This window comes from Lissotriton helveticus, chromosome 7, assembly GCF_964261635.1.
Source record: "Lissotriton helveticus chromosome 7, aLisHel1.1, whole genome shotgun sequence".
Lineage (NCBI taxonomy): Eukaryota > Metazoa > Chordata > Amphibia > Caudata > Salamandridae > Lissotriton > Lissotriton helveticus.
Genome location: NC_136068.1, coordinates 77,627,964 through 77,652,329, shown reverse-complemented (window position 1 = coordinate 77,652,329; position 24,366 = coordinate 77,627,964). Strand labels below are relative to the sequence as shown.

Here is a 24,366-nt window from a genome sequence, read left to right as displayed (position 1 = left end):
GGTACAAGACTGATTTGCATATGGCTGGGTTCACACTGAAATGGCATGGTGAGTAAAAAAACGATGGATTTAGGCCCAGATCTCTGTACTGGGGTGAATGTATGACATTGTTCTGCATTCTGTCCATCAATAGTTCTTTTTGCATTTGTCACCCTGAGTGGGGTGGGTATGCCTAGACGTGGGTCCCGTGCTCTCCATGCCACTGGAATCAAGGTATCCTGGCTGAAGAGGGGTGAAACCCCGAAACCGGTCCTAGGATGCTTGATTCCAGTCCAGGGAGGACCTAGCCTGGCAGTTCGGGCTGGACTGTTCCCATGAGGCACAGGGTCAAGACTGATTTAGCAATTTTACTATCACACTAGTGAAGGGAGCATTTTCTTGCCTTACATTAGGGTCCTTGTCATCTTTGCCACATCAGTCTTCTAGTTCTATCCCACAATTGTCCTTCGCGCCGTTTTTGAGGAAAGTTAAGTGCCAGAAGGTACCCGGTGGCACCTTCTAAGCGCTGCGTGTAAACTACTCCTATGAGACACTATTGGCGGTTTTCACATTGTAGACAGAGAACGGGTGAGGAAAGGTGATGCGAGTTTACAAAACGCGCTGCCGCGTTTCACATTCTTATTTCGCCTTTTCTAAAGCGCGCAGATAAGCGCGAACTGACGCCAAGGCGCTCGAGGAAGCTTTCATTCTGTAGTATATACATCGGGAGTCATTAGATCGCGCGCTGAGACCCCCATGCTAATTCAATCAGGGCCTGTCGGTATCTGCGCATTTAAAACTTTGTCCTAGGCGAACTTTACCAGTGCTCAACTTCAAGCTGCCCTTGTTATCGACCTTGGAAGAATGATGGACGGTGTCGGTCTGTCAGCATTCGAACCAGTGAAGTCAAATCACCAAAATAACTGGGAGTCCTGAAATATATCCCCTCTTATAAACAGAGAAACTCTACACATATAAAAACGCATAAAATAAATAAATACATAAAAACATCTCTAAATTCGCGCTCTTCTCTGAGAGTGGGCGGGCGATTTCGCAATCTCTGACTTGGGGAGGGGGGATGCCGGTGGTACCCTTGGCAAGCCAGGCATGCCACCAGTGCCCGTCAGCCATGGGCTCCTCGGTCATCTCCGCAGCAGGCGCATGAACCCGGTGGCCGGCGGGGCCGGGCGTTCCCGGAGGTGCCGCGCAGCTGGCAGGCGTGGCAAACACGTGGAACCGGTTCCCCAGCCCTGGAGGCGGGCCTGGGCGGGGGCAGGTATATACACACCGGCCCAGACAGGTAACACGCAAGCGGGTCACGGGTGCGGCGAGCCACTCGGCACAGAGAGCAGGTGCCACCGACTCCAGAGAGGGGGAAGGACTCGGAGCCCCTCCAAGGCAGCCAGGCAGGGGGGACCCCCTCCAACAAGGAACGCAGGTGAGCAGAGCGGGTATCCCCCCACAGTAGCACGGCTGGCACCCCTGTGCAGGCCTCTCAGCCAGGAGCACTATCTTCAAAGACAACACAACACACCCAGGGCACTGCCCTCAGGACCCCTGCACTGCCCTCAGGACACAGGCCCCTGCACTACCCTCAGGAGACAGGGCCCCTGCGCTGCCCTCAGGACACAGGGCCCCTGCACTACCCTCGGGAGACAGGGCCCCTGCACTACCCTCAGGAGACAGGGCCCCTGCACTACCCTCAGGACACAGGGCCCCTGCACTACCCTCAGGACACAGGGCCCCTGCACTACCCTCAGGACACAGGCCCCCTGCACTACCCTCAGGAGAGAGGGCCCCTGCACTACCCTCAGGACACAGGGCCCCTGCACTACCCTCAGGACACAGGGCCCCTGCGCTGCCCTCAGGAGAGAGGGCCCCTGCACTACCCTCAGGAGAGAGGGTCCCTGCACTACCCTCAGGAGACAGGGCCCCTGCACAACCCTCGGGACACAGGGCCCCTGCACTGCCCTCAGGACACAGGCCCCCTGCACTACCCTCAGGACGCAGGGCCCCTGCACTACCCTCAGGAGACAGGGCCCCTGCACTACCCTCAGGAGACAGGGCCCCTGCACTAGCCTCAGGACGCAGGGCCCCTGTACTACCCTCAGGGGACAGGGCCCCTGCGCTACCCTCAGGACACAGGGCCCCTGCACTACCCTCAGGACACCGGGCCCCTGCACTACCCTCAGGACACAGGGCTCCTGCACTACCCTCAGGACAGAGGGCCCCTGCACTACCCTCAGGACGCAGGGCCCCTGCACTACCTCAGGACACAGGGCCCCTGCACCACCTTCAGGACACAGGGCCCCTGCACTACCCTCAGGACGCAGGGCCCCTGCACTACCCTCAGGACGCAGGGCCCCTGCACTACCCTCAGGACACAGGGCCCATGCACTACCCTCAGGACACCGGGCCCCTGCACTACCCTCAGGACACAGGGCCCCTGCACTACCCTCGGGACACAGGGCCCCTGCACTACCCTCAGGACACAGGGCCCCTGCATTACCCTCAGGAGGCAGGGCCCCTGCATTACCCTCAGGACACAGGGCCCCTGCACTACCCTCAGGACGCAGGGCCCCTGCACTACCCTCAGGGGACAGGACCCCTGCACTACCCTCAGGACACAGGGCCCCTGCACTACCCTCAGGACACCGGGCCCCTGCACTACCCTCAGGACACAGGGCCCCTGCACTGCCCTCGGGACACAGGGGCCCTGCACTACCCTTAGGACGCAGGCCCCTGCACTACCCTCAGGACGCAGGGCCCATGCACCACCCTCAGGACACAGAGCCCCTGCACTACCCTCAGGAGACAGGGCTCCTGAACTGCCCTCAGGACACAGGGCCCCTGCACTGCCCTTAGGACACAGCGCCCCTGCACTGCCCTCGGGACACAGGGCCCCTGCACTACCCTCAGGACGCAGGGCCCCTGCACCACCCTCAGGACACAGGGCCCCTGCACTGCACTCAGGGCACAGGGCCCCTGTATTACCCTCAGGAGGCAGGGCCCCTGCAGCACCCCACGCAACCAAGCTGTCTGCACTACCCTCAGGACGCAGGGTCCCTGCACTACCCTCAAGACACAGGGCCCCTGAACTACCCTCAGGGGGACAGGGCCCCTGCACTGCCCTCAGGACACAGGGCCCCTGCACTACCCTCGGGACACAGGGCCCCTGCACTACCCTCAGGACACAGGGCCCCTGCACTACCCTCGGGACACAGGCCCCTGCACTAACCTCAGGAGACAGGGCCCCTGAACTGCCCTCAGGACACAGGGCCCCTGCACTGCCCTCAGGAGACAGAGCCCCTGCACTACCCTCGGGACACAGGGCCCCTGCAGCACCCTCAAGAGACAGGGCCCCTGCTCTACCCTCAGGAGGCAGGGCCCAGGGCCCCTGCAGCACCCTCAAGAGACAGGGCCCCTGCTCTACCCAAAGTCAAGTCAAGTCAAAGTTTTTTATTTGCTTTGGTACTCAACTGAGGACCACAAATTTAAAGACAGTTTACAAAAAAATAGCATAAACATCAATATAGTATTAAAAAAGATTTTAAGGGCCCCTGCAGCACCCCACGCACAACTTAGAACACAAATAGAACCCAGCCTCCGGTCCACCTTGGTTAGCTCATCGGCAGCTTCACTTTTCACTATCATGGAGTAAACAACATTTCCTCTTTGATTTTTATTGAAAATGAATTACATTGAAAAATGTAATTATTTTTGTTGTTGTTAGGAATGTGAGATATCACAGAAAACCATTACCTTTTTATTAATTCAAGCAGTGAATTATATGTGCTCAGGGACCGCGCTCTAAAAGTTGTTTTTGAGGCTGCAGCCTGCCCACATTTTATTCTAAGGACAGACAGACAGACAGACTCTGGCAAACAAGCAGACGTTATTTGGTTTCTTTCCATGAAAGGATGTTGTTGCCCCATAACCTCCCCTCACCCTCGGCTGGGTGTGCCAGACTGTAAGGCCATCCCTGACATCAGGGCACAGTTTGTAAACACATAAGAACCGTCCCCCTAAAAGTTTCCTGAGTGGCAGAGGAGGAAGGGCTCAATCTGCAGTTGGGGCACCAATGCCCCCCGGAGCTTCAGACCCCCTCTGCCAGCTGCCCCCTCCTGGCCGGCGTAAAGAGAGACTGAGAGAGAGAAATAGTCCTACTTTTATTTCCTGTTGTGGCTCATGGGAGTAAAATGAGCGCCGCCACTCCAGAGAAGTGAAAGATCATTGTGTAGTATGTCTTTTATGTCTATGCCAGTTGAAAACAAAAGAAGGACTAAACCACTGTTTCCTCTACTACTTAGACTGGGTCAGTGCAGGAGGTGGCAAACAGTCCCAGCCCCATAAAAAAGGTGCAGGTGATGCCAAAGGCACAAATTAACCACTGCCTGACATGTGCAGTGATCCAAGGCATTCTTTTACCCTTATTTCATGTGTGGGTGGCTGGTGAAAGCTCTCTAGGCTCTTTTTTTCCAGATGGCTCTCTGTGGATTGCATGTCTACTGTGCCTCAGCTTCTCACTGCCTCTTTCTGTTCTAGGTGCTGCTTGAAGAGGAAGCCTTTGTGGCACCACAGCTGCCTGAAGAAGGCCATGCAAAGACACCCTGGGTGCTGCCACTGAGACTGTTTTTGCCATCATGGGCCTACAAGTGTCTGTCATGCCACTGACACCCCCTATCGTTGATCCAAACCCCCCAGATGGGCTGGTGGAGCTGCTATCGAAGGAGCCTCCCAGCCTCCGGGAGCAGCTGGAGAACGGCTGGAACACGCAAGACTGCTCGCTGAACATGGTGGTCAAAGACGAGGGCCTGTCGATATGGCGTAAGCCTCGGGCACAGTTCTCGGATGTCGTGCGTGGCCGGCGTGGTTATTCTCATGGTCTGCATGCTTGGGAGATCCAATGGCCCGCTGGCCAGCGGGGTACGCATGCCATGGTCGGTGTGGCCACCAGCGGTGCCCCGCTGCAGGCGGAAGGCTACACAAGCCTTCTTGGGGACAATGCCGAATCCTGGGGCTGGAACCTGAGCCGGAAGGAGCTGTGCCACAATGCCAATGGAAGGCCAGGAGAGCCCTACCCTGTGGCACGGGCATGCAATGCCCTCGAGAAGCTGCCAGATAAGGTGGTGGTGGTCCTGGACATGGAGGATGGAAGACTGGGGTTTATGGTGAACGGGGAGTACCTGGGCACAGCCTTTCATGGCTTAAAGGGAAAGACGCTGTACCCAGCAGTGAGCGCGGTCTGGGGCCACTGCGAGGTGTTCATCCGCTACATCGGATACCAGAAAGGTAAGGGCATGAGAACACATGGTGAGGGGCAGAGTGGTGCCAGGATGCTGTTGTGGCAGGAGAGGGCTATGCAGCAGGATGGGGTCCATGCACTTTACTAGAAAAGTGCGCAAAGTGGGTGGGAAGTGTGGAACCAGTAGAGGTGCAACAGGAACACTGAAGTTGTAATGAGAGACCTCTGACATTGAAATCTTGTTTCCAGAGGAATTTAAATTAAAATGCTTTTGATTTATATGAATATTTTAAGGTTGGCAGTAGAAAAATGTTACTTTAAGAGCTTCAACACCCCATCAGGAGTTAGAATCGCTATATCTTTCATCTTCTATTGTTCTGAATCCAAATTACTGACTAACATATCCACCACTTAAAATGTACTTGCATGTTTCACTATACTAATTCAACACTAATCCTTTATGGGTCCCGGAGTAGCGTGCTACCCGCTGAAAAAGCGCTTCGACGCCTCGTCAGGGGTAGTAAGCGCTTTACAAATGCAATTACAATACAATTGCAATACAATACTTTGGGAATAGGAAAAAAGGATAAAACAAGCATTGACAAAACTAAAGTGTCTCACTTTTGGGATCTGTTGCCTTTGCAGATGGTATCAGCCATGTAGAACAGCCTCCCTGATACTGTACCCAAATGGATATAAAACAAACAAAAAAAGCATTAGACACAGCCACTTTTTTCATTTTAGTTTTTGATCTGAGTTGGATCTAGTATTATTATTATTTGTTTTTTAAAGGCAGTGTTGGGGGAGCAAGGAAGCAAGAGGTGTGGTGGGGTGGTGGAAGGAACACAGGGTTGTGGCTGGTATCGGAGTAAAACTGGTGGCTGTAGGTGAGGGAAGCAACACGAAGGGCGTGTTTGGGATATCCAACCGGCAAAAGACGTCGGCGTGGAGTAGGCTGGGAGAAAGCACATGGTTGAGAAAGGCAAATCAGATGGAAGGGGAGATGCACCTGCATGAGAGAGAGGAACACTGTGTGTGATGGAGGGGGCTGAGAGAAGCACACAAGAGAGACAGGTGGAAAACACATGCACTATCAGAGAGCTTAAACAAAAAGTAAAAAAGTAGCTCCTAAAAAAGCACACAGTGGAAGGACACAGTAATGTGTCCTTGCTCCAAGAGAGGAACAAACACTACATGAGGAAGGAAAGGCTACTCACCTGATGAATAAGAAGCAAGCAAATGAGTGACATTGACAACAACAAATGGTAAGCAATTGGAGGAGGGGCGGCTCTATGCCCACTGTAAGATAACAATATGTCCCACAACAGACAACACATTTGCTGTCTAATAGATGAGAATAAAAAGGTCACAGAAGAGCTGCGTTGGTGGGTAAGAGACTGAAAGGATGGCAAAGCAGGGGAGGGCAGAGCAGCAGTAACATAAGTACCAATAGGTCAGTCCACCAGAGGACAGTCCAGGAGAAAGGACAAACGGCGGAGTCTTCAGAAATTAGAAACCCAAGTTGACTCCTGCTGCAGTCTCCAACAATGACAAAAAATAAGAGAAAAAAGGCCAAAGATGCTATCCATGACACACATGAAATAGAGCAACACGAGTGATAGAAAACTGAACACCCCCAAGTTTACAGAGTTGTCTGCCGCTGATCTTATGTGTCACTTGCGTAAGAAATACTTTTTAGTTCTATGCACCATTGCACAACAGCCAGTGGTGTAGAACAAAGGACAATCTGGTACAATTTCTCTTGCAAACAAATCTGCAGAAGGGAAGCCATGTTAGATGTCTGCTTTCCCCTTTGTCCACTTGTAACGCATAGGTATTGCACATGAATAACTACTTGCCCGCTCATTTGAAGTTCACTTCACTCAGAATAAGGTTTTGATGCACACCAAGGGGCAGATTTACAATAACTGGCCCATTCCTGCATATCAGCAGGGATGCGACAGTTATTGTGCGCCGCGGCTCTGCCACCATGTATGCTCCGCATTTACAATGCGGCGCACCATGGGGCAAAAACGGCACAGATGCGTGACGCATCTGTGCCCTAAAGGCGGCGCATTGCTGGAGTTGCGTCGCAAGCACGCCGCAGCCCCAGCAATGCTCTGGGGGGGCCTATCTGTACAATGCTGTGTCAATCCTTACGCCTGCTTCAAGCAGGTTCAGGGTTTTGACGCAGCATGGGCCCCAAAAGTGACTGAGTGAAATCTTGTAGATTTCACTCAGCTACTTTTAGGAGGCGATCCTGCGCCGGAACGCCCACCCCCTGCGCAGGAACGCCTACTTCTGGCGCAGGGCTTTACAACGTGATGCATCTCCCAGATGCATCACGTTGTAAATACCCCGCACCATGGCACATCTTTTGCGCTGCCGCTGCGTCATAAAAGTGACGCAACGGCGGCGTTAAAGAGGCGCAAGGGGCTTGTAAATCTGCCCCCAGGTCTGGATATTATTGGTGATCTGGACTTGCGCCAACACCTACGCAGGTCGACTCCAGACACGCCCTCTTTGCATGAATTAGCAGAGTCGGCCTTTATAGCACAAAGCAGTTTTGTGCTGGGCAATGGTCCAATCGTAGCCCTACACAAACAGTAGCACTGGAGTTGGTCAGTGCTGCACTTTGCGTCGTGAAATACCACTATAGTTCTTGTGAGCGCCACTCAAACATCAATAAACCAGGGCCACAGCACCGACATGTCTCCCTACACCCATGAGGCAGTTTGTTTTTCTTTCTTGGCGCCTGTACCCATAGAAGTCCTGAGAAATGTCACCATTGAAGATCTTCATAAACCCAAAACATGAACAAATCCAAAATATAAATAGGATTCCATTGGCTTTCACACAGCACTTTAACATACACACTGCTCCTCGAAGTAAAACACTAGTGGTTAATTAGGGGACGCTTGAGCGGCTTACTAAAATTGAATCAACACCCATTAATTAAAAAAGCCCTCTAGAAAGGTGGACCAAGCCGATCATCCGGTACATTGTGCCACCTCTTGGTTTTTGCAAAAGAGATTGAGTACGTAAGGGCAGATTTACAAGCCTCATACGCCACTTTTGTGCAGCTATTGCTTCACTTTTGTGATGTGGCGGCGCAAATCCAGCGCCAAGCTGCGGAGTATTTACAACGTGACGCATCTAGAGAGATGCATCACGTTGTAAAGCCCTGCGCCACATGAAACCTGCGTCAGGGGGGGGGGGCGTTCCGGTGCTGGAACGCCTCGGAAAAGTGGGTTAGTGAAATCTACAAGATTTCACTCAGTCACTTTTCCGACCCCGCTGCATCAAAACCTTACGCCTGCTTGAAGCAGGCGTAAGGAGTGACGCAGCACAGCTAGTATCGGGCGCCCTAGAGCAGTGCTGGAGTTGCCTTGCGCTTGCGACACAACTCCAGCACTGCGTCACCTTTATGGCATCAGATGCGTCACACATCTGTCTATTCTTGCTCCACGGGGGCCGCATTGTAAATGCGGCGCATCCATGGTGGCGCAAGAGGTGTCTACCGTGACGCAAAATAACTGGCGCATCCCTGCTGATATGCAGGTATGCGCCAGTTATTGCAAATCTGCCCCTGTGGGTTTAAATCTTTTTATTGAAATGTCAAATAAATTATGCACAGAGTATACAGCATAAACATATAAATGTCAACTCTCTGGGGCGAGCCGCTATGAACACATCACTTCCACACTCAAAATACCTCAACCGGCTACCAGTCGAAGCAGGAAGTATATTCAGAACAGCCTGCATAACCTATAAAGCTCTCTACACTGAAAAACCTGTGTACCTCGCAAACAAACTATCAAAAGCTGGCCCAAAAACAACTTTTGCGAAGCTCAAACTCTCTACTCCTAATTTAAGAAAGGAAAATCACACACCCATTCGTTCTCTGGGAATGCACCTAGAATTTGGAACGCCCTGCTGCGACAACATCTATGCACCACTCAATTTTTCCTACACTACAGGGAAAACCTCAAACTTCTACTCCTCACCAAAGTCCTAACCCCTACCTCCTAAAACAATCAGTGTACTTGGATACACATCTCTCCCCACCAACTCCCCAAAACCCAATGAGCTTGAACATCGCTACCTCTGGACGAAACTGTTCATTTACGCCTCCTACCCCTGTATTAGCCACCCACCAATACCTCCAAACTCTTTCCCCCATCCACGTCACCATCTATTGTATTTTTGTACCCTGTATTTTGTATTTATGTATCAGGTACCTTGTAATGTTGCTGTGCGAACTGTAAAACACTCTAATGCCTTCGGGTTAAGTTTGCACTTTATAAAACTCCTAAAAAATTAATAACATTAAAAAACTTAAAGGAAAGCACCGAACTGTTCGCATACAGGTACATCATTATATGACAACCAGTACATACACAATTTCCATCCCGTATTTGCAACTGTAAAAGTAAATAGAAAAGGTATGAAGGATACCAGTAAATGTCGGCCATTATTGGCAGAAATTTTCAATAAGAAAGCGAGAGAAGTTGGCCTAACGGCTAGGGTGGTCGACCTCGAATCTGGGGAACTGGGTTTGAGTCTCTGCTATGACGCTGAACATCCTGTGATTCTGGCCAAATCATTTAATCTCCCCGTGCCTAACAAAAATGAATGTGTCTCCTCATGTAACGTAACTGGTGCTATGTAAAGCGCTCTGATACCCGATTCCGGTCAAGTTTGCGCTATATAAAACTCTTATAAAAAAAAGAATGATAAATCTATAGCAGGTCACATCAAAAGGAAGGGATACAGAAGAATTGAGATGGAACTCTTAGTGTCCACCACATTCATCAGCACAGTCGAACTTTTGATGCTCCTTTTTTATAGGGCACCCTAACCTGGGGATCTGGGTTTGAGTCTCGGTAACAACGCCAAAATCTCCTGTGATTCTGGGCAAATCACTTAATCTCCCTGTGCCTAATAAAAATGAATGTGTGTCCTCATGTAACATAACTGGTGCTATGTAAAGCGCTCTGATACCCGATTCGGTTCGGGTCTAGTTCGCGCTATATAAAACTCTGCAAAAAAAAAAAAGTGATGGGCGGGATTCTTCCAAACAGTCCATCGCACTGGCAGTCAATTTGGGTAGCATCAATCCACAAAAAGACCAGGGTCCTAAGACTACGGAGATCCTAATGTGTCGTATCTCCTCAATGTAGTTCTGTTCAGAGGTTTATAGTCTTCTACATACCACTCCTTGTACTCTATTTCGTAGTATTCATATGTATAATTCTTAAAAACCTACTCTCACACTTTTGTTGACAGTTTTTCAATATATGATGGGATCATAAACTACGCATTCTCTACTGTTGCAGTCCCAATCATACAGTCCTCAAAGTGAAAAAAGGTGAAGCTAGCGTAATGACACCTCACGGACGTACCACCAGGCGGACCACTGATAGGTACTCACCAGTTGAGTCTATTGTTATCATCATTGGCAGTCATTGCGCTCTTAACAGAAAAAGTGTCCAACGAAAGAGAGTAAAGTAACAAGAAAGGTGCAAAATGTGAAGTGCAGGAATATATCACACCTCACACTGTGGAGAAAATGAGTTAAAATTGGTCGGATTCACTCAATGCGCAACAACTTTATTCTTTTGCTCAGTGAACCCACTCAAAGTAAAAAACAGTGTAGGTTGCTATTTATGCATACCACTGTTGGATGCCAACATGTTTCTCTGCTTCAAGACTTTATGCAGATTCATCAGGGCCAAGTTTTGTTTGCCACTGCACAATGTGTTGGACACATCAATCTAAAAAACTGTCAACAAAAGATAAAATAAAGGGAACACATAGATACAGAGTGTTATTATAGTTCTAACTTTAAGAGTGGGTCTCTATGCAATTTCATAAGACTCGAGTTACACTCTTATTGGCATATTTACCCTCAACGAGCCATCCTGTAGCCTACCAGCTGCGAGGTTCCTAAACAGGTTTCCTTTTGTGAAACCCTTTGCGTGGGCTTAAGTGTTCCTATCCTTGCTTGTATCTGTGGATAAAAGAACCACGAGTAAGCTATTATATTCGTGTGTCCTAATTACACGCTACTCTTTGCAAGCATTAGCCCCGGCGTCCCCGCCAGTCCAATCACCCGGCATGTTATTCATTTAAAACCGAACCAACTTGCAATCCTTTGTCGACACGTTTCTTGTTGTGTCAATATTAAAGTTATTCACAGCGTCTCTCTCAGCATATTACATAACTATGATCCCAGTTTTTCAAATCGATTCCTTATTACCGGGGGGTCCCCCTCCTTACCGCCCAGGCAACACGGAGCGTGTTGTCTCCCTCTGCGTGGTGGTCTCCTCACTTCCTTCATTTATCTGGCAACTAACGCTACTCCTCGCGTAGTCTCGCGAGATCGTATCCGCCATCTTGAATTGGGATACACAAATAGCCAATTGCTAATTTCCAATGACGAAAAACGCCATCTTCCTTTGGGAATAGTATCGGGAAGTTCTGTATAGTTTTTTATTTGTATTAAAGAACTCAGGGGAGACAAGCCCGTAACTTTATCGAAACCTTTGAGATTACAGTTATGGTTATGTGGATTCCATTATTCATAATCAGCACCGTAGGGAACAGGATGGTATTTGATATGACACCCCTCTTATTCAGTACCCTGTATATGGAGAAAAAGACCTTTTTAATTATTCAGAAATTTCCTCTTCATAGATATAGTCTGCTTATATTTTCAAGTGTTTTAATATCAATTATCTGCATGTTCATAAGCTACTCATATGATCATCAGTAACGATTCTGGATATAGCTGAACTAACACAGTGTCCATAAAGCCATTGCTCCTAGCATGTTTATTAATGAACGGGAGAATGGTTAGTTCACTTTATTCCATTCGATACAGTCGTTCAGCCCCACTTGGTCAGTTTTCTCATTAAAAATCCAGCGGGCTTCCTTCGAGAACAAGGTTTTCTCAGCATTGAATCATTTCATTGTCTCAAGCACTACCCATGTAAAGTCGTGTTTAGTACTGTGGCAGTGTTGTACTAGTTTGGTTGTTAATTTACCTACTCTTATGGTGCTCAAATGTTCTTGGATTCTCGTTTTTATCTTTCTGGTTGTGAGGCCTATATAATATAAGCCACACACACACTACAGTCTATAAACCACATTTGTGGTATTGCAATTGCTGAATCGTGAGAGGAACCAATTGCGTCCTGAGGCTAGTGTGACACTGGCGGTCTTTTTTGTTATTGAGCAGACCGAGCACTGGCCACACGGGAAATGGCCTTTTGGAAGGGTACTATCCCTGTTGTCACGTACAGGCCGACCCCCGGTATGGACCAATTTGTCCCTGAGATTGCAAGATCGTTTAAACGCAAATTTCGGGGGTGGCATATCAAAATTGGGATTAGATAGTAGTCCCCAGTGTTTTCGTATGGATTGGCATATTTTTGTACTAAAGGGGTCGAATGTCATGACTACTGGCACACATTCCTGTTTTTCCTTGGTGTTTCTTTCTAAAAGTGCACTCCTAGGCGTATTTAATGCCCTTTTTCCGGCATTTCTGATGATCTTATTGGGATAGTGTCTTTCCTGTAATTTCTTTTCCAACTGTTGTGATTGCTCAATGTATCCCTCAGTGGAGGAACAGTTCCTGCGATACCTCTGGAACTGCCCCACCGGCAAGTTGTCCCTTAAGGCTCTAGGGTGGTATGAATCATACCGCAAGAGGGAATTGAGATCAGTGGGTTTCTGGTGGACACTAGTCTGAAGGCAGCCATCTACCACATCGATGTCTAGGTCTAGGTACACGGCCTTGTTATTGCTGTAAGACCAAGTGAACCTAAGGCTCACATCCTGCGTGTTCAGCCAGTTTAGGAATGCCAAAAGATCAACCTCGCTGCCTTTCCAGATGCAGAGAATGTCATCTATATACCTCTTCCAGAGGCGAAGATGCCTCTGGAACGGGTTTGTAGGATGTTCCACCACATGTTCTTCAAATTGGCCTACGTAGATACAAGCTAGGCTCGGCGCCATAGTTGCGTCTATCGATGTCCCTGTTGTTTGTAAATATAGTTGGTCCTCATAGCAAAAGTAGTTTCGTGTGAGTGCTATCTCAACACATTGCATGACAAGACTTTGAGGAACATCTTTGGGTAGCATCCCAACACATCATACTCGCCTACTGTGCCACTCTAAACAGAGGCCGCCTTATGCAAATCTGTACTGACCCTTCTCCGAATGAGAACAGTCCACCCCGAACAGCCAGGTCGAGTCCTCCTATTGGTGGCCCGGGCAAGTAGGCCAAGTGTGCTCCTCCCTTACTCATAAGATGGGCGGTCCCTCCCTAGCAGCTCGAGGACACTGCCCAAGGCAGTCCAGGCATTCCACACACCTGAAGACTCACCTCTAATGAGCACTTGTGTCCTAGGACTATTAATTAACCACATTTCTTACAAACAGTCACTGGCTCTGTAACTTCCTTTGGTCAAGGAACACATTCCAAAAACAATAACAACCCTCTTCTGTTCAGCTGGAAGCTGAAGGATTGGCTTTTTCAGTAGCATAAATTGTGTCCTATGTGGACTGGTAACACCTGGCAGTTTCTAGCAGCAAGAAACTATTGTGTATGCCCTGCGCGCTATAAAGTGCGTACAATACGTAATGTGGGATTACAGGCTTGCATCACTCCCTCAGCAGGGTGTAGGAATAAGTATTCCTGTAACACAGGCCTAGCTGGGAGGCAGCAGAGCAGAGTACATTGTTTTGGGGTGTTGGCAGATGATGCAGGATTATGTAATCAATATGGGATTCACAACTTTGTATTTACAGCGAGCGCGCAGTTTAACACAGATTTACAATGATAGGTAACAGGACAGTAAATGATGTGCCAAAGCCAGAAAAATAGAAAAGTGGCAAAGCTTTCTTGCGCACAAGACAATATTTGTACTCCCCAAATCAGAAACAATTCACAGTCACAGTGTGCTCCCAAGGACAGGGACAGCCACTTGTATCCCCTTATATGAACCAGTAAACCAGTCCAAACTGAAAAGTCACACAGTTTTTCACAGCCGGAGCTGGGATTAGAACCCAGGACTGGAGTTGGAAGACCAACCCCTGGACCACATTTAAGATCTGTGGTCCAGGCGTGGGTCGGACTGTTAGTGTTTAGGACTGGAAGAAGTCACTCGTGACTGTCCCGCCTGCGAACTGATGACCAAGCCAAAACATGCATTTACAATGCTATAGGTCTCGCAACTACGAGTTTTTGAGCTATTGGCATAGGAAATGGCAATGACTTTTAAGGCATTGTTATTTACAATAGCAAAAGCGACACCTATTGCTTTGCAGAGCGCAGTGTCTGTGAAGCGGGCGCCGTGCTCATTAAAGTAAAAAAAAAAAAGCACGGAGTCCCTGAAGCGGGCGCCGCGCTCATTACAAAAGTTAATAAAAAAATAATGAAACCGAGCACAGTGTCCCTGAAGCAGGTGCCGCGCTCAGTATTAAAAAAAAAATAACAAAATAAACTGAGCGCGATCTCCCTGAAGCGGGTGCCGCGCTCAACATGCAAATACAACAAAATAAATCAGTCGCCTTTGTCCCCATCAGTGTCAATAACAAAATTAGTGTCCACTCACTAGATAAAGCAGTCCATGTAACATGTCAAGTAAAAGGTCCAGTCCATATGGGCGGTAACAAATGGCAACAAGGCGGTAACAAGGAGGGACAAACAAGCCTAATAATGAATCGGAAGCCAGCATTTACCAAGGCCAATGACACCAGCCATTGAAAAATATGGGAGGAGAGTGGGCAGGGCTTCCACAGCATACTCAACTACTGCATGCTACGCAGAGCGAGCATCGCATATGCGCGCTGTCGCTTGGCTCAACCTAAAGATTCACCTTCAATAAAGGGATTTACATAGCACTCCTTAGGGAAACTTTCCCGCCGTCGCTACAGACCTAACCTAAGCTGCACAGTGTGCAGTGTTAAAGAGCAGCGCAAACAATGATTGGCTCCTGTCTGAAGCAGCCATCCGGAGAGGTGGAGCGCGCGCTTCGTAGAGGCTAAGACTGCTCGATGCAGCAGATGTTGACCAATCAAGTTCAAATGCACTTTGAAGTGCTGTGATTGGCTAGCGGGTTTATAAGTGAAAACAGAAGACGGGAAGAGGGTTTCTGAACCTACTGACAGCCTAGGGGAGCATGTGTGCTGACATTAGGTCCTAGAACCCCCTCTAAACCCTATCAGTTATAAAAAAGAAAGATGATAGCTGAGGGTCCTTCTGAACAGGCACATGCTCTGAGATGCAGGCAGTGCAGAAGACATTAAACCACTGTGAGAGACAGGCAGTGCACTAGGCATGAGCCAGCACGAGAGACAGGCAGTGCAGAACACATTGAGAGACTCTGAGAGAGACAGGGTGTGCCATCAACACTGACCCCTGTGAGAGACAGGGCATGCGGTAGAAATGAGGGGGCATATTACCAAGGGTGGCGATAATTCTATCGCTCTATTAGCAAGCTGTCGCTAACTAATGTTAGCGACAGCTTTTAGGCGATAGCGAGTAGTTTGGGGCCCGCTTTCCATGTCAGCGATATTTATCGCTAATGACATGCAAAGTGGGCGTACCCAACCTGTTAGCGACTGAAAGCAGTCGCTAACGTCGCTATCGCCTATTAGCAAGGCAGGCGTAGTGATGGAAATATTCCCGCTATCGGCAAAAACTAACGCCTGCTCAGACCAGTTCTTAGCCATGTTATCCAATGGGAGGTGGATAACATGGCTAAGAGCATTTCGTCGCTAATGCGTGAATATCGCTGTATTCTCAGCGATATTCACGCATTTCGCCGCTATCGCTGGATATTTGAGCACAATGGAGAAAAACGTTGCTAATAGCATGTTTTCTCCGCTAACATATCCAGCGATAGGCAGCGATAAAAAAATCGTCACTAAGCCTATTTAGCGATAATTATCGCTACTTGTTGGTAATATGCCCCGAGGTACTGTGAGAGGCAGGCATGGAGTAGACAGGAACCGTGAGAGAGAGTGAGTTATTTAGGAGCCTTTCTTGTCTGCAGCTCTGCAGACAAAAGCTCTTCAAAATTCAAAAATACGAGACAATGACAACAGAGGTCAAGAAATGAAAGTTAATAACAAAGAAATGAAGAGGAAAAGGGAGGGAGAGAGAGGGGAAGAGAGGGCTGGAAGGAAGAGTAAATTGAAGGGTATATGAAAATAAGGAAGAAACTAACGAGAAAGAAGGGTAAAAGGATGAAAGGGTGGATGCAAGGGCGAATGGAATGATGGATGTAAGGATAAAACAATATTTGCATGAGTAAGAGGAAGAAAGTGGCTGTAATGATGAAAGTTTGGATGAATGGGTGAATGGAGGAGAGGTCGCCTGGATGGATTTGTGGAAGGATGGATTGCTGGATGGATAAAAGGAGAGTGAATTGGTGGATGGATGAAGATAAATGGATGGATAAAAAGGATGTATGAATGTTTGGAAGTGTGAGTGGAAGGATGGATGGAAAACTAATAATGAATGGATGGATGGAAGTATGAAAAGATGAAGAGATGGATGTATATATGAAAGGCTTAAAGATGCACGCAAGGCATTAATAAGTAACCTCATCTAGAGCGGGAAGGGCTTACTTGATTCGCTCACCCAATGGCATTCTAGGTATGGATCAAAGTGGGGGTATTTTATTTTGCTGGCTACGCCCTTGGCTGGTGGAATTACCTCCATGTTACTACCGCTGGTGGAATTACCTCCACAGTACTACACTACCACTAGTAGAATTACTTCCAAGATACTACCACTGATGTGACACGCTCCACAGTACTACCAGTGGTGATATTGCATCCTCAATATTGAATAATTTCCCTAGTAGTGGAGGAGAATTATCCAACTGAGGGCCAGATGTAGGTAAATACTATTTACCGATTCTTAAATACAGAATTTTACCGATTCAGTATTTAAGAATAGGTAAATAGTATGTAGGTAATCATTCGGTAAATTTTCCCGAATCGGTAAAATTCGGTAAATACCGACTCGGTATTTACCCATTCGGTAATCCCCATTCATTCCTAAGGGCTTGGAAGCTCATAGGAATGAATGAGAAGCCATTCCTTATTACCGAATCGGTAATAGGGGTAACATTCTCAAGGGTGGCAGGGTGTCACATTGACACCCTGTTGCACCCCTGAATAGTGCATGGGTGCCCACGTGGCACACTTACATGCCCCAAGGACATGTATGTCTGCCACATGGCACCTTTGAAAAAGCACAAATTTGCTTTTTCAAAGGTTTTCGATATTTACCACCAACTTTTATTTGGTGGTAAATACCAAATCCTTAACTGTGCAATGCACTCATTTAAGTGTTCCCTACATTTCAGATTCGGTAATTTACCGTTTCGGTATTTTAAGGAATCGGTAATTTATCGATTCCTTAAATTACCGATTCGGCAATTTACCGAATCTGAAATGTAGCCACCTACATCTCAATAGCATAATACCGGTCGGTAACGGCCGAAATTCTGTAATTTCGGCCGTTACCGACCGGTATTGGGCTTCCTACATCTGGCCCTGAGTATCCAGCAGTCCCTCTTCAAATCAGAGGATCCACCATCCTGTATACCAGGCCCTTAGACCTCATTCTCTAGCAAGTGACAGGCATTCGGTAGGTGGTCCACAGAGACCTCACAATATTTATTGTCTATGCTGCTTTTAAGGATGTATGACGGTACAACGCGTACCGTTACCAGGCAGGTTTTACAATGCAAGTCGTTACAACGACTTGCGTTGGGGGGCGCTGGATAGTGAATAATTTAATTTACTATTCCAACTCCAGTCCCCGTGGATAGTAGGGAAGGTGTTGGATAGTAAAATAAACTATTCCCTATCCTACAGCGCCCTCCAGCGCAAGTCGTTGTAATGACTTGCGTTGTAAAACCTGCGTGGAAATGGTACCGCGTTGTGAAAGTTTAGTTATAAAGGATGTTTCCCGCTTTTAACCTTTCCCTTTGCTTCTCTCTCTTCAGGTGAACCCCGGCCTCTGATGCAGCTCTGCAGGAAGGCGATCCACCAAGCCCTGGGGAACAGTGGCCTTCATCAGGTCCAGAGTCTCCCTCTGCCCAACTCACTGAAGAGGTACCTGGAGTTCCGGTGACAGTGCCCTCTCTGCGGTTCCTCCTTATTTGCCACTCAATGGGGTGACATCCATGCTGGGGACAAAGTCTGTGATGCCGGAATCTCCTTTTGACTGATTGTGGGTGCTAATGGACAATATTGGATAGGCAAGGACAAAAAAAAAATCCAATTTTCTTTATTGCTATGAGAAATGCTGCTTTTGAACCCAGTGGGAAGTGGGATTCGACCTGCCAAGAAGAGAGAGAAATCACTCAGTGGCTCACATTGCAAAGAACAACACTGGAGAGTGAGAACAGGCTTTTTCCTACTTGCTGAAAGAGAAAGAAGGATTTTCAAAAAGATGGGGCCATTCACTGCCCAGGTGAAGGAATGTGCCACTGACTCACATTAGGGAGGGAGATGTCACTTTTAACCAAGAGAAATGCTATGTTTTCTTTGATGAAATAAAAGAAGGACAACTAGTGCAGGTCTGGACGCCAAATCAACCCTGGCCAATCCGCCCCACACTGCATGACCTCACAAGTAGAATGGGGTGATGGGGCCTGGATGGGTCATGCCAGTCCATCATGCACTAAAAGCCAGCTATCTAGCCTGCAGCTTGACAGGAAAATGCCAGGGTGGCAGACCAGCCCAGAAATCTGCTTTCGTAAAACTGGAGCCACATATTACGCAAGAAGAAATTGTGGCGATGGAACCAAAGTGTAAGATTAACAAAACACCCACTGGGTCTTGTGGGGAGAGAAAGATCTTTTGAGGATGAGAGCTGTTTGTGTTGACCTTATTCCAGTAAGTTTGTCAGATGACCCAATGTCACCAGGCATGCAGTGCTGCACTGCTAGGTTTTCGTTTACCAACGTAGTGCATGCTGGGAGCTGAAGTCCTGTTCCTGTTCAGTTGATCCAATTGAAGTAACACACATGAAGCATTGATTTGGAAAATAAAAGCCTAGGCCTGGATCCTGCATCCCTGGTGACACGGGTGTAGCCAGGGCCTGGATGAAGTAAGGAGGGCTTTACATCCTACAGGGAGCCCAAGGATCTTTGGCAAGTCCTCAAATGGAGGACACTAGCCAACAGCTTAGTTTAACACTACCTTGAATACCTCATTCAATCAACAAAGTTGATGGTCTGGATTTTGTGGGAACAAGACAATTGAGTTGGTGAACTGAATAAATATTGTAAGTTTACCATAGAATCGAATTCGTTTGGCTCCATTTCCCCTACGTGGAAAAATGATAAAGGTGTTAATGAAGCTAGTAGCACAAATTAAGCCATAGGAAAACGCAGAATTGAGTGTGCAGGACCTCTCTGCTAGAATCAGCAAAGCAAAGGTCAATTTTGTCAGTGCAAAGAGATGGTGTATCTCTCCTCTGTGAGGGTGAGGGGTGCATGGGTGCAGTTTAATCACCTTGGGTGTGCAGGTTCCTGCCTCATGCCCTTGAATGAATCTTCCTAATTCTGTAGGATTTATTCACACATATCCAAGGGCGACCCCAAATCTGTCTGCCCCTCTATGATGCTTGCAATAAGGTGTCCCCATGTCCATTTCATTTTAAGTTTAGCAACTCTTCAAAGTGCAGCACTTGTCTGTGTGTGAGGGCTAGCGTGACACCAGAGCTGCACTGTAAAACATTTCCTACAAACCATTGCTAGCCCTACATTTTTCTCCGCTTTGTTTTGCTGCCGAGAAACCAAAGTTAATGATGGAACAGACGCTTGAGAAAGCAGCTGAACTGTTAGCAAGTTCCACTAGATGGCAGTGCTTTGCAACAAATGTTTCCCAAATTAGTTCAGATTTCCCACCACGGTGAAATGGCAGGTTTTGCACAATTGTGCTGCACGCTGCACTTTGGAATTCAGGGGCATATTATCAAGGCAGGCAAAATGAAATTACCGTCGCTTTTGCGGCCGTTTTCGCCCTATTAGCAAGCTGTCGCTAACATCAGTTAGCGACCACTTTTAGGTGATAGCGAGCGGTTTGGGGCCCGCTGTGCATGTTTATCGCTAATGACATGCAAAGTGGGCGCACCCATCCAGTTAGCGATTAAAAGCAGTCGCTAACATCGCTATCGCCTATTAGCAAGGCAAGCGTAGCGAAAAAAAATTGCGCTAAGCGCGAATATTGCTGAAAACTAACGCCTTCTCAGACCACTTCTTAGCCTGTATATCCAATGGTAGGTGGATTTTCAGGTTAAGACACTATTAGTGATAATGCCTGAATATCGCTGGATTCCCAGCGATATTCACACATTTCGCCGCCATCGCCGGATATTTTGTCGCATTGGAGTTAAACGTTGCTAATAGCACGTTATCTCTGCGATAAAATCCGGCGATGTTTGGCGATAAAAAAAATTCGCTAAGCAGAAGTGACACGGTAGTTGCCTTCGCACTTCAGTTTTCAGTCACACTCCCTTTTAATGTACAAAAGCAGGGGCAGATTTACACGGCACTTGCGCCACTTTTGCGCCACTTTTAACATGTTAAAAGTGACGCAAAAGTGGCGCAAGTGGCTTGTAAATCTGCCTGCAGTGTTTTGGCAACCGCGGTACTAAGAGGGCAGATTCAGGTTTGGGTTGAAGAAGGGAGGCTGGTCGGCCCCGGTACACATCCTGCTTAGGAAGCAGGGGCCCATCTAATGATCAGCAGATGGAAAGTTTGGGGGATATCAATGAGGGCCCAGGTGCGTATATTTTATCTAAACGACCGAACTCCAATTTATGACCAAGGAGAAGGTGGGACCCACAATCTGTGCGGCGCTCCTGTACTGTGCTAAATCGACAATTTCACGGAATGTGTAATAATTACACTAATCCGTGATTAGTAACTGTTGAAATGACTGTTTTTTCTGATATATTGTAAATAGATATTTATTGCTGTATTTTATGCATATTGTTAATAAAATGCCAAAAAATAAATGGGTTTTATTTGTTTAAATAAAAAGATTGCTTTGGAATGGATAAGGTCTCCAGCCGAAAGGGTTAACTAGGAGACCGTATTGCTTGAGCACTTTTCAAGGCTGGGGGGATTCACGTCGACAAAAGAATAAAATATGAGGGGGAGGGAAGGTATCCTTACAGGGGCGGGGGGGGACATGATTCAGCGATATCCCAGTGTGTGCATTTCCAATTTCTGAAGTAAACCAGCAGTGGACTGCGGAGTGAATGGAAGTGATGACCACGGATCAGGATGGCATAGCTATCAAGTTTCCCAGATCCATGTATGATGTGGTGCTCCAGCCCAGGTTTTGTATTTGAATTCTGGGACTTGTAGTTCTGTTTTATAATGGAATAAAAAAAAAGACTACATGTCCCAGAATTAAAGTAAAAAACACTTGGACTGGAGCAGAACATTACGCATGGACTCCGGAAACTTGATAGGGCTGGGATGGACTGTTCCCTTGAGGAGCAGGCTCAGTAATCATTGGCATTAGGGGGCCTCTCGGGCTGATTTAGAGATGGTTGGAAAGGTACGTCCTTGCAATGACGCCAGAGTACCCTGTCCACCAAACTCAAGGTCCATCTGCTTATGGACCTAACTAAATTTGGTGGGTGGAGTAATGGTATGGTGGTGGGTGTCTGCCACCCTGTCTGCCTTTAATCCGTCTGTCCAAGCCTAAATCAGGCCCTTTGTCTAGAGTGATACAGTCCGCAAAAATCTAGGGTTTGGAATGCTACCCCAGTGATTGCCAGTTGTTAGATCACGTGCACGCATTCCTCCCATCACCTTTTGGGTGTTTGATTGCAGCAGTATGTCTGGAAACCAGAGACTAGCATCTCTTTCCAAGCCCACTCCTGCCAATGTTTGTGAATTCCAAAAAGTAGTAAATGTGTATACATTTAAGGAGCACTTATGTCAGAACCTCGTTCAGCTGTTCACAGGGCAAGCAGGGGTTACTAGCCCCAACCGTTGGGGTTGAGGCCTTTTTTTCCTGATCTCTTAGGGCCCAGACTACTACGGATTCTAAAAAACTGGGTGGAGTATCCCTTCAGCACATTACTCTCAGGAATAGCGTGGTTCAGGCAGTTCCAGGCTCCCACGGGTGGGGTTTGGGGGTACCTGAGAGTGAGCACAGGCACACAACTCGAAATGCTCACAGCAGCCGCAATTAATCATTGTCCAGCCACATACTCACTTTTATATAAAAATAAGTCTTTTATTTCTACTGCTACATACACAAAGGAAAAATGCAACATTCACAAGCAGCTACACAGTCCGCCTGATAAGGCTCTGGTGTTTCGCTAGGTGGTCCCAGGATGCTTGTTTTTTGGTCCAGGGAGGACCTGGCCTTGTGTTCCTATGGTCACCCTACGTGGCAAGGGTATGCCCAGACTAGGGTCCTGTGCGCACTATTCCACTGGATTCAAGCTAGCCTGGTTGATGAGGGGTGATACATCAAAAATGGTCCCAGGATACTTGTTTTCTGGTCCAGGGAGTACCTGGCCTGGCAGTCCGGTCTGGACTGTTCCCAGGGGGGGGCAGGGTCAAGACTGATTTACATATGGCTGGATCCAAACGGGGGGCATGGTGAGCAAAAAACGATGGATTTAACCCAGATCTGTGACGGCGGTAAATGTTTGACAATGTACATCAATCTGTCCATCAACTTTGTGTGTTGCTATAGGGTTCGCCACTCCCACTATTCATGGTCTTCGGCCCAATCGGCACATCGATCCATGCAGCTAAAATCATAGTGGACATCCTCTGGCATACGAGGGTCGGCAACATCATTCTGCACATGGGCAACAACCCGATCTGTGCAGCAGCTCACAAAAAGAGTCCACTCAACAGGGCTCCCTAAGACTTCGCTCCCTTTTTTTTTTTTGCAATTTTTACAGCGCGGCAATTACCCAGGGGTGTCTCGGCGCTATTGAGTTTGAATAGATGAGCAGAGGGTGATTACAGTGAGAACAACCATGTTTTCACTTGTTTCCTGAACGTGAAGAGAGATGGGCTGGTTTTAATGCTAAGGGGAAGGGAGTTCCACAGTTTTGCAGTGGCAGTGGTGAAGCACCTGTCACCCCAGTTGACTCTTCTTGTCCGAGGGACATTGAGAAGGTGGGCTGAATCGGAACGTAGCGCTCTGTTAGAAGCATATGGTCTGAAAGATTGTTTAAGAAATTGGGGTCCAAATTTGTGGATTGCCTTATAGGCGATGCAGAGTGACTTGAACTTGGTTCGACTCCTGATGGGAAGCCAATGTAAATGGCGAAGATGTTGTGAGATGGAACTATATTTGGGAATTCCCAGTAGGACCCTGGCCGAAGCGTTTTGCACCATTTGGAGCTTGGTGGTCACTTTCTCCTGGGCATTGAGGAGAAGTGCGTTACAGTAGTCTGTGCGTGAGAAGACCAGGGTGGAGATAAGGGTTTTCCCTGCTGATTTAGGGAGATAGGGGAGTAGCTTTTTAATTTTCCTCAGTGTATGGAATGATGAGGAGACCACCGAGTTGGCGTGGTGGTCGATGTGTAACTTGTCATCAAAGATGACCCCTAAGTTTCTCACTTTGCTAACTGGTTCAGGTGGTACACCCATTTCTTCTGGCCACCATTGAGGAGACCACATTGGTTGAACCTTGCCGAACATCATCACCTCGGTTTTTGATGAGTTCAGCTTTAGGCAATTGACAGCCATCCAATTACTGATTGCTCTCATTCCTTCTTTAAAGTCAGCTGCTATTTTGGTACCGTCCTTGTGGATGGACAAGACCAACTGTGTGTCGTCGGCGTAGGTCGTGAGATTGATGTTGTAAGCCTTGATTACCCTCGCTAAGTCCGAGACATAGATATTAAATAGGGTCGGACTTAGCGAGGATCCTTGCGGTACTCCACATGGGAGGGAGAATGTGGGGGGAAACAAATGAGCCTAGTTTTACCGCCTGGTTGCGGTTGGCGAGGAAAGATGTGAGGAGGTCCCTGGCCCTATCTTTGATACCTATTGTTTCGACACGGTTGATCGCTCCAACTCTCTCCCTCACAGTGCACACTGGTGTTGGCAAGAAGG

At 47.9% G+C, this 24,366-nt stretch overlaps 1 protein-coding gene across 1 annotated transcript; it reads left to right on the top strand.

The window, feature by feature from the left end:
- The first annotated feature begins 1,288 nt into the window (after positions 1-1,288).
- On the top strand, positions 1,289-18,828 carry SPSB2 (splA/ryanodine receptor domain and SOCS box containing 2). The gene is made up of 3 exons (XM_078650410.1): positions 1,289-1,417; positions 4,525-5,271; positions 18,259-18,828. Exons 2-3 carry the CDS (start codon positions 4,623-4,625, stop codon positions 18,384-18,386), a joined length of 777 nt encoding a protein of 258 aa, XP_078506536.1. The 5' UTR covers positions 1,289-1,417; positions 4,525-4,622; the 3' UTR covers positions 18,387-18,828.
- The last annotated feature ends 5,538 nt before the right edge of the window (positions 18,829-24,366 follow it).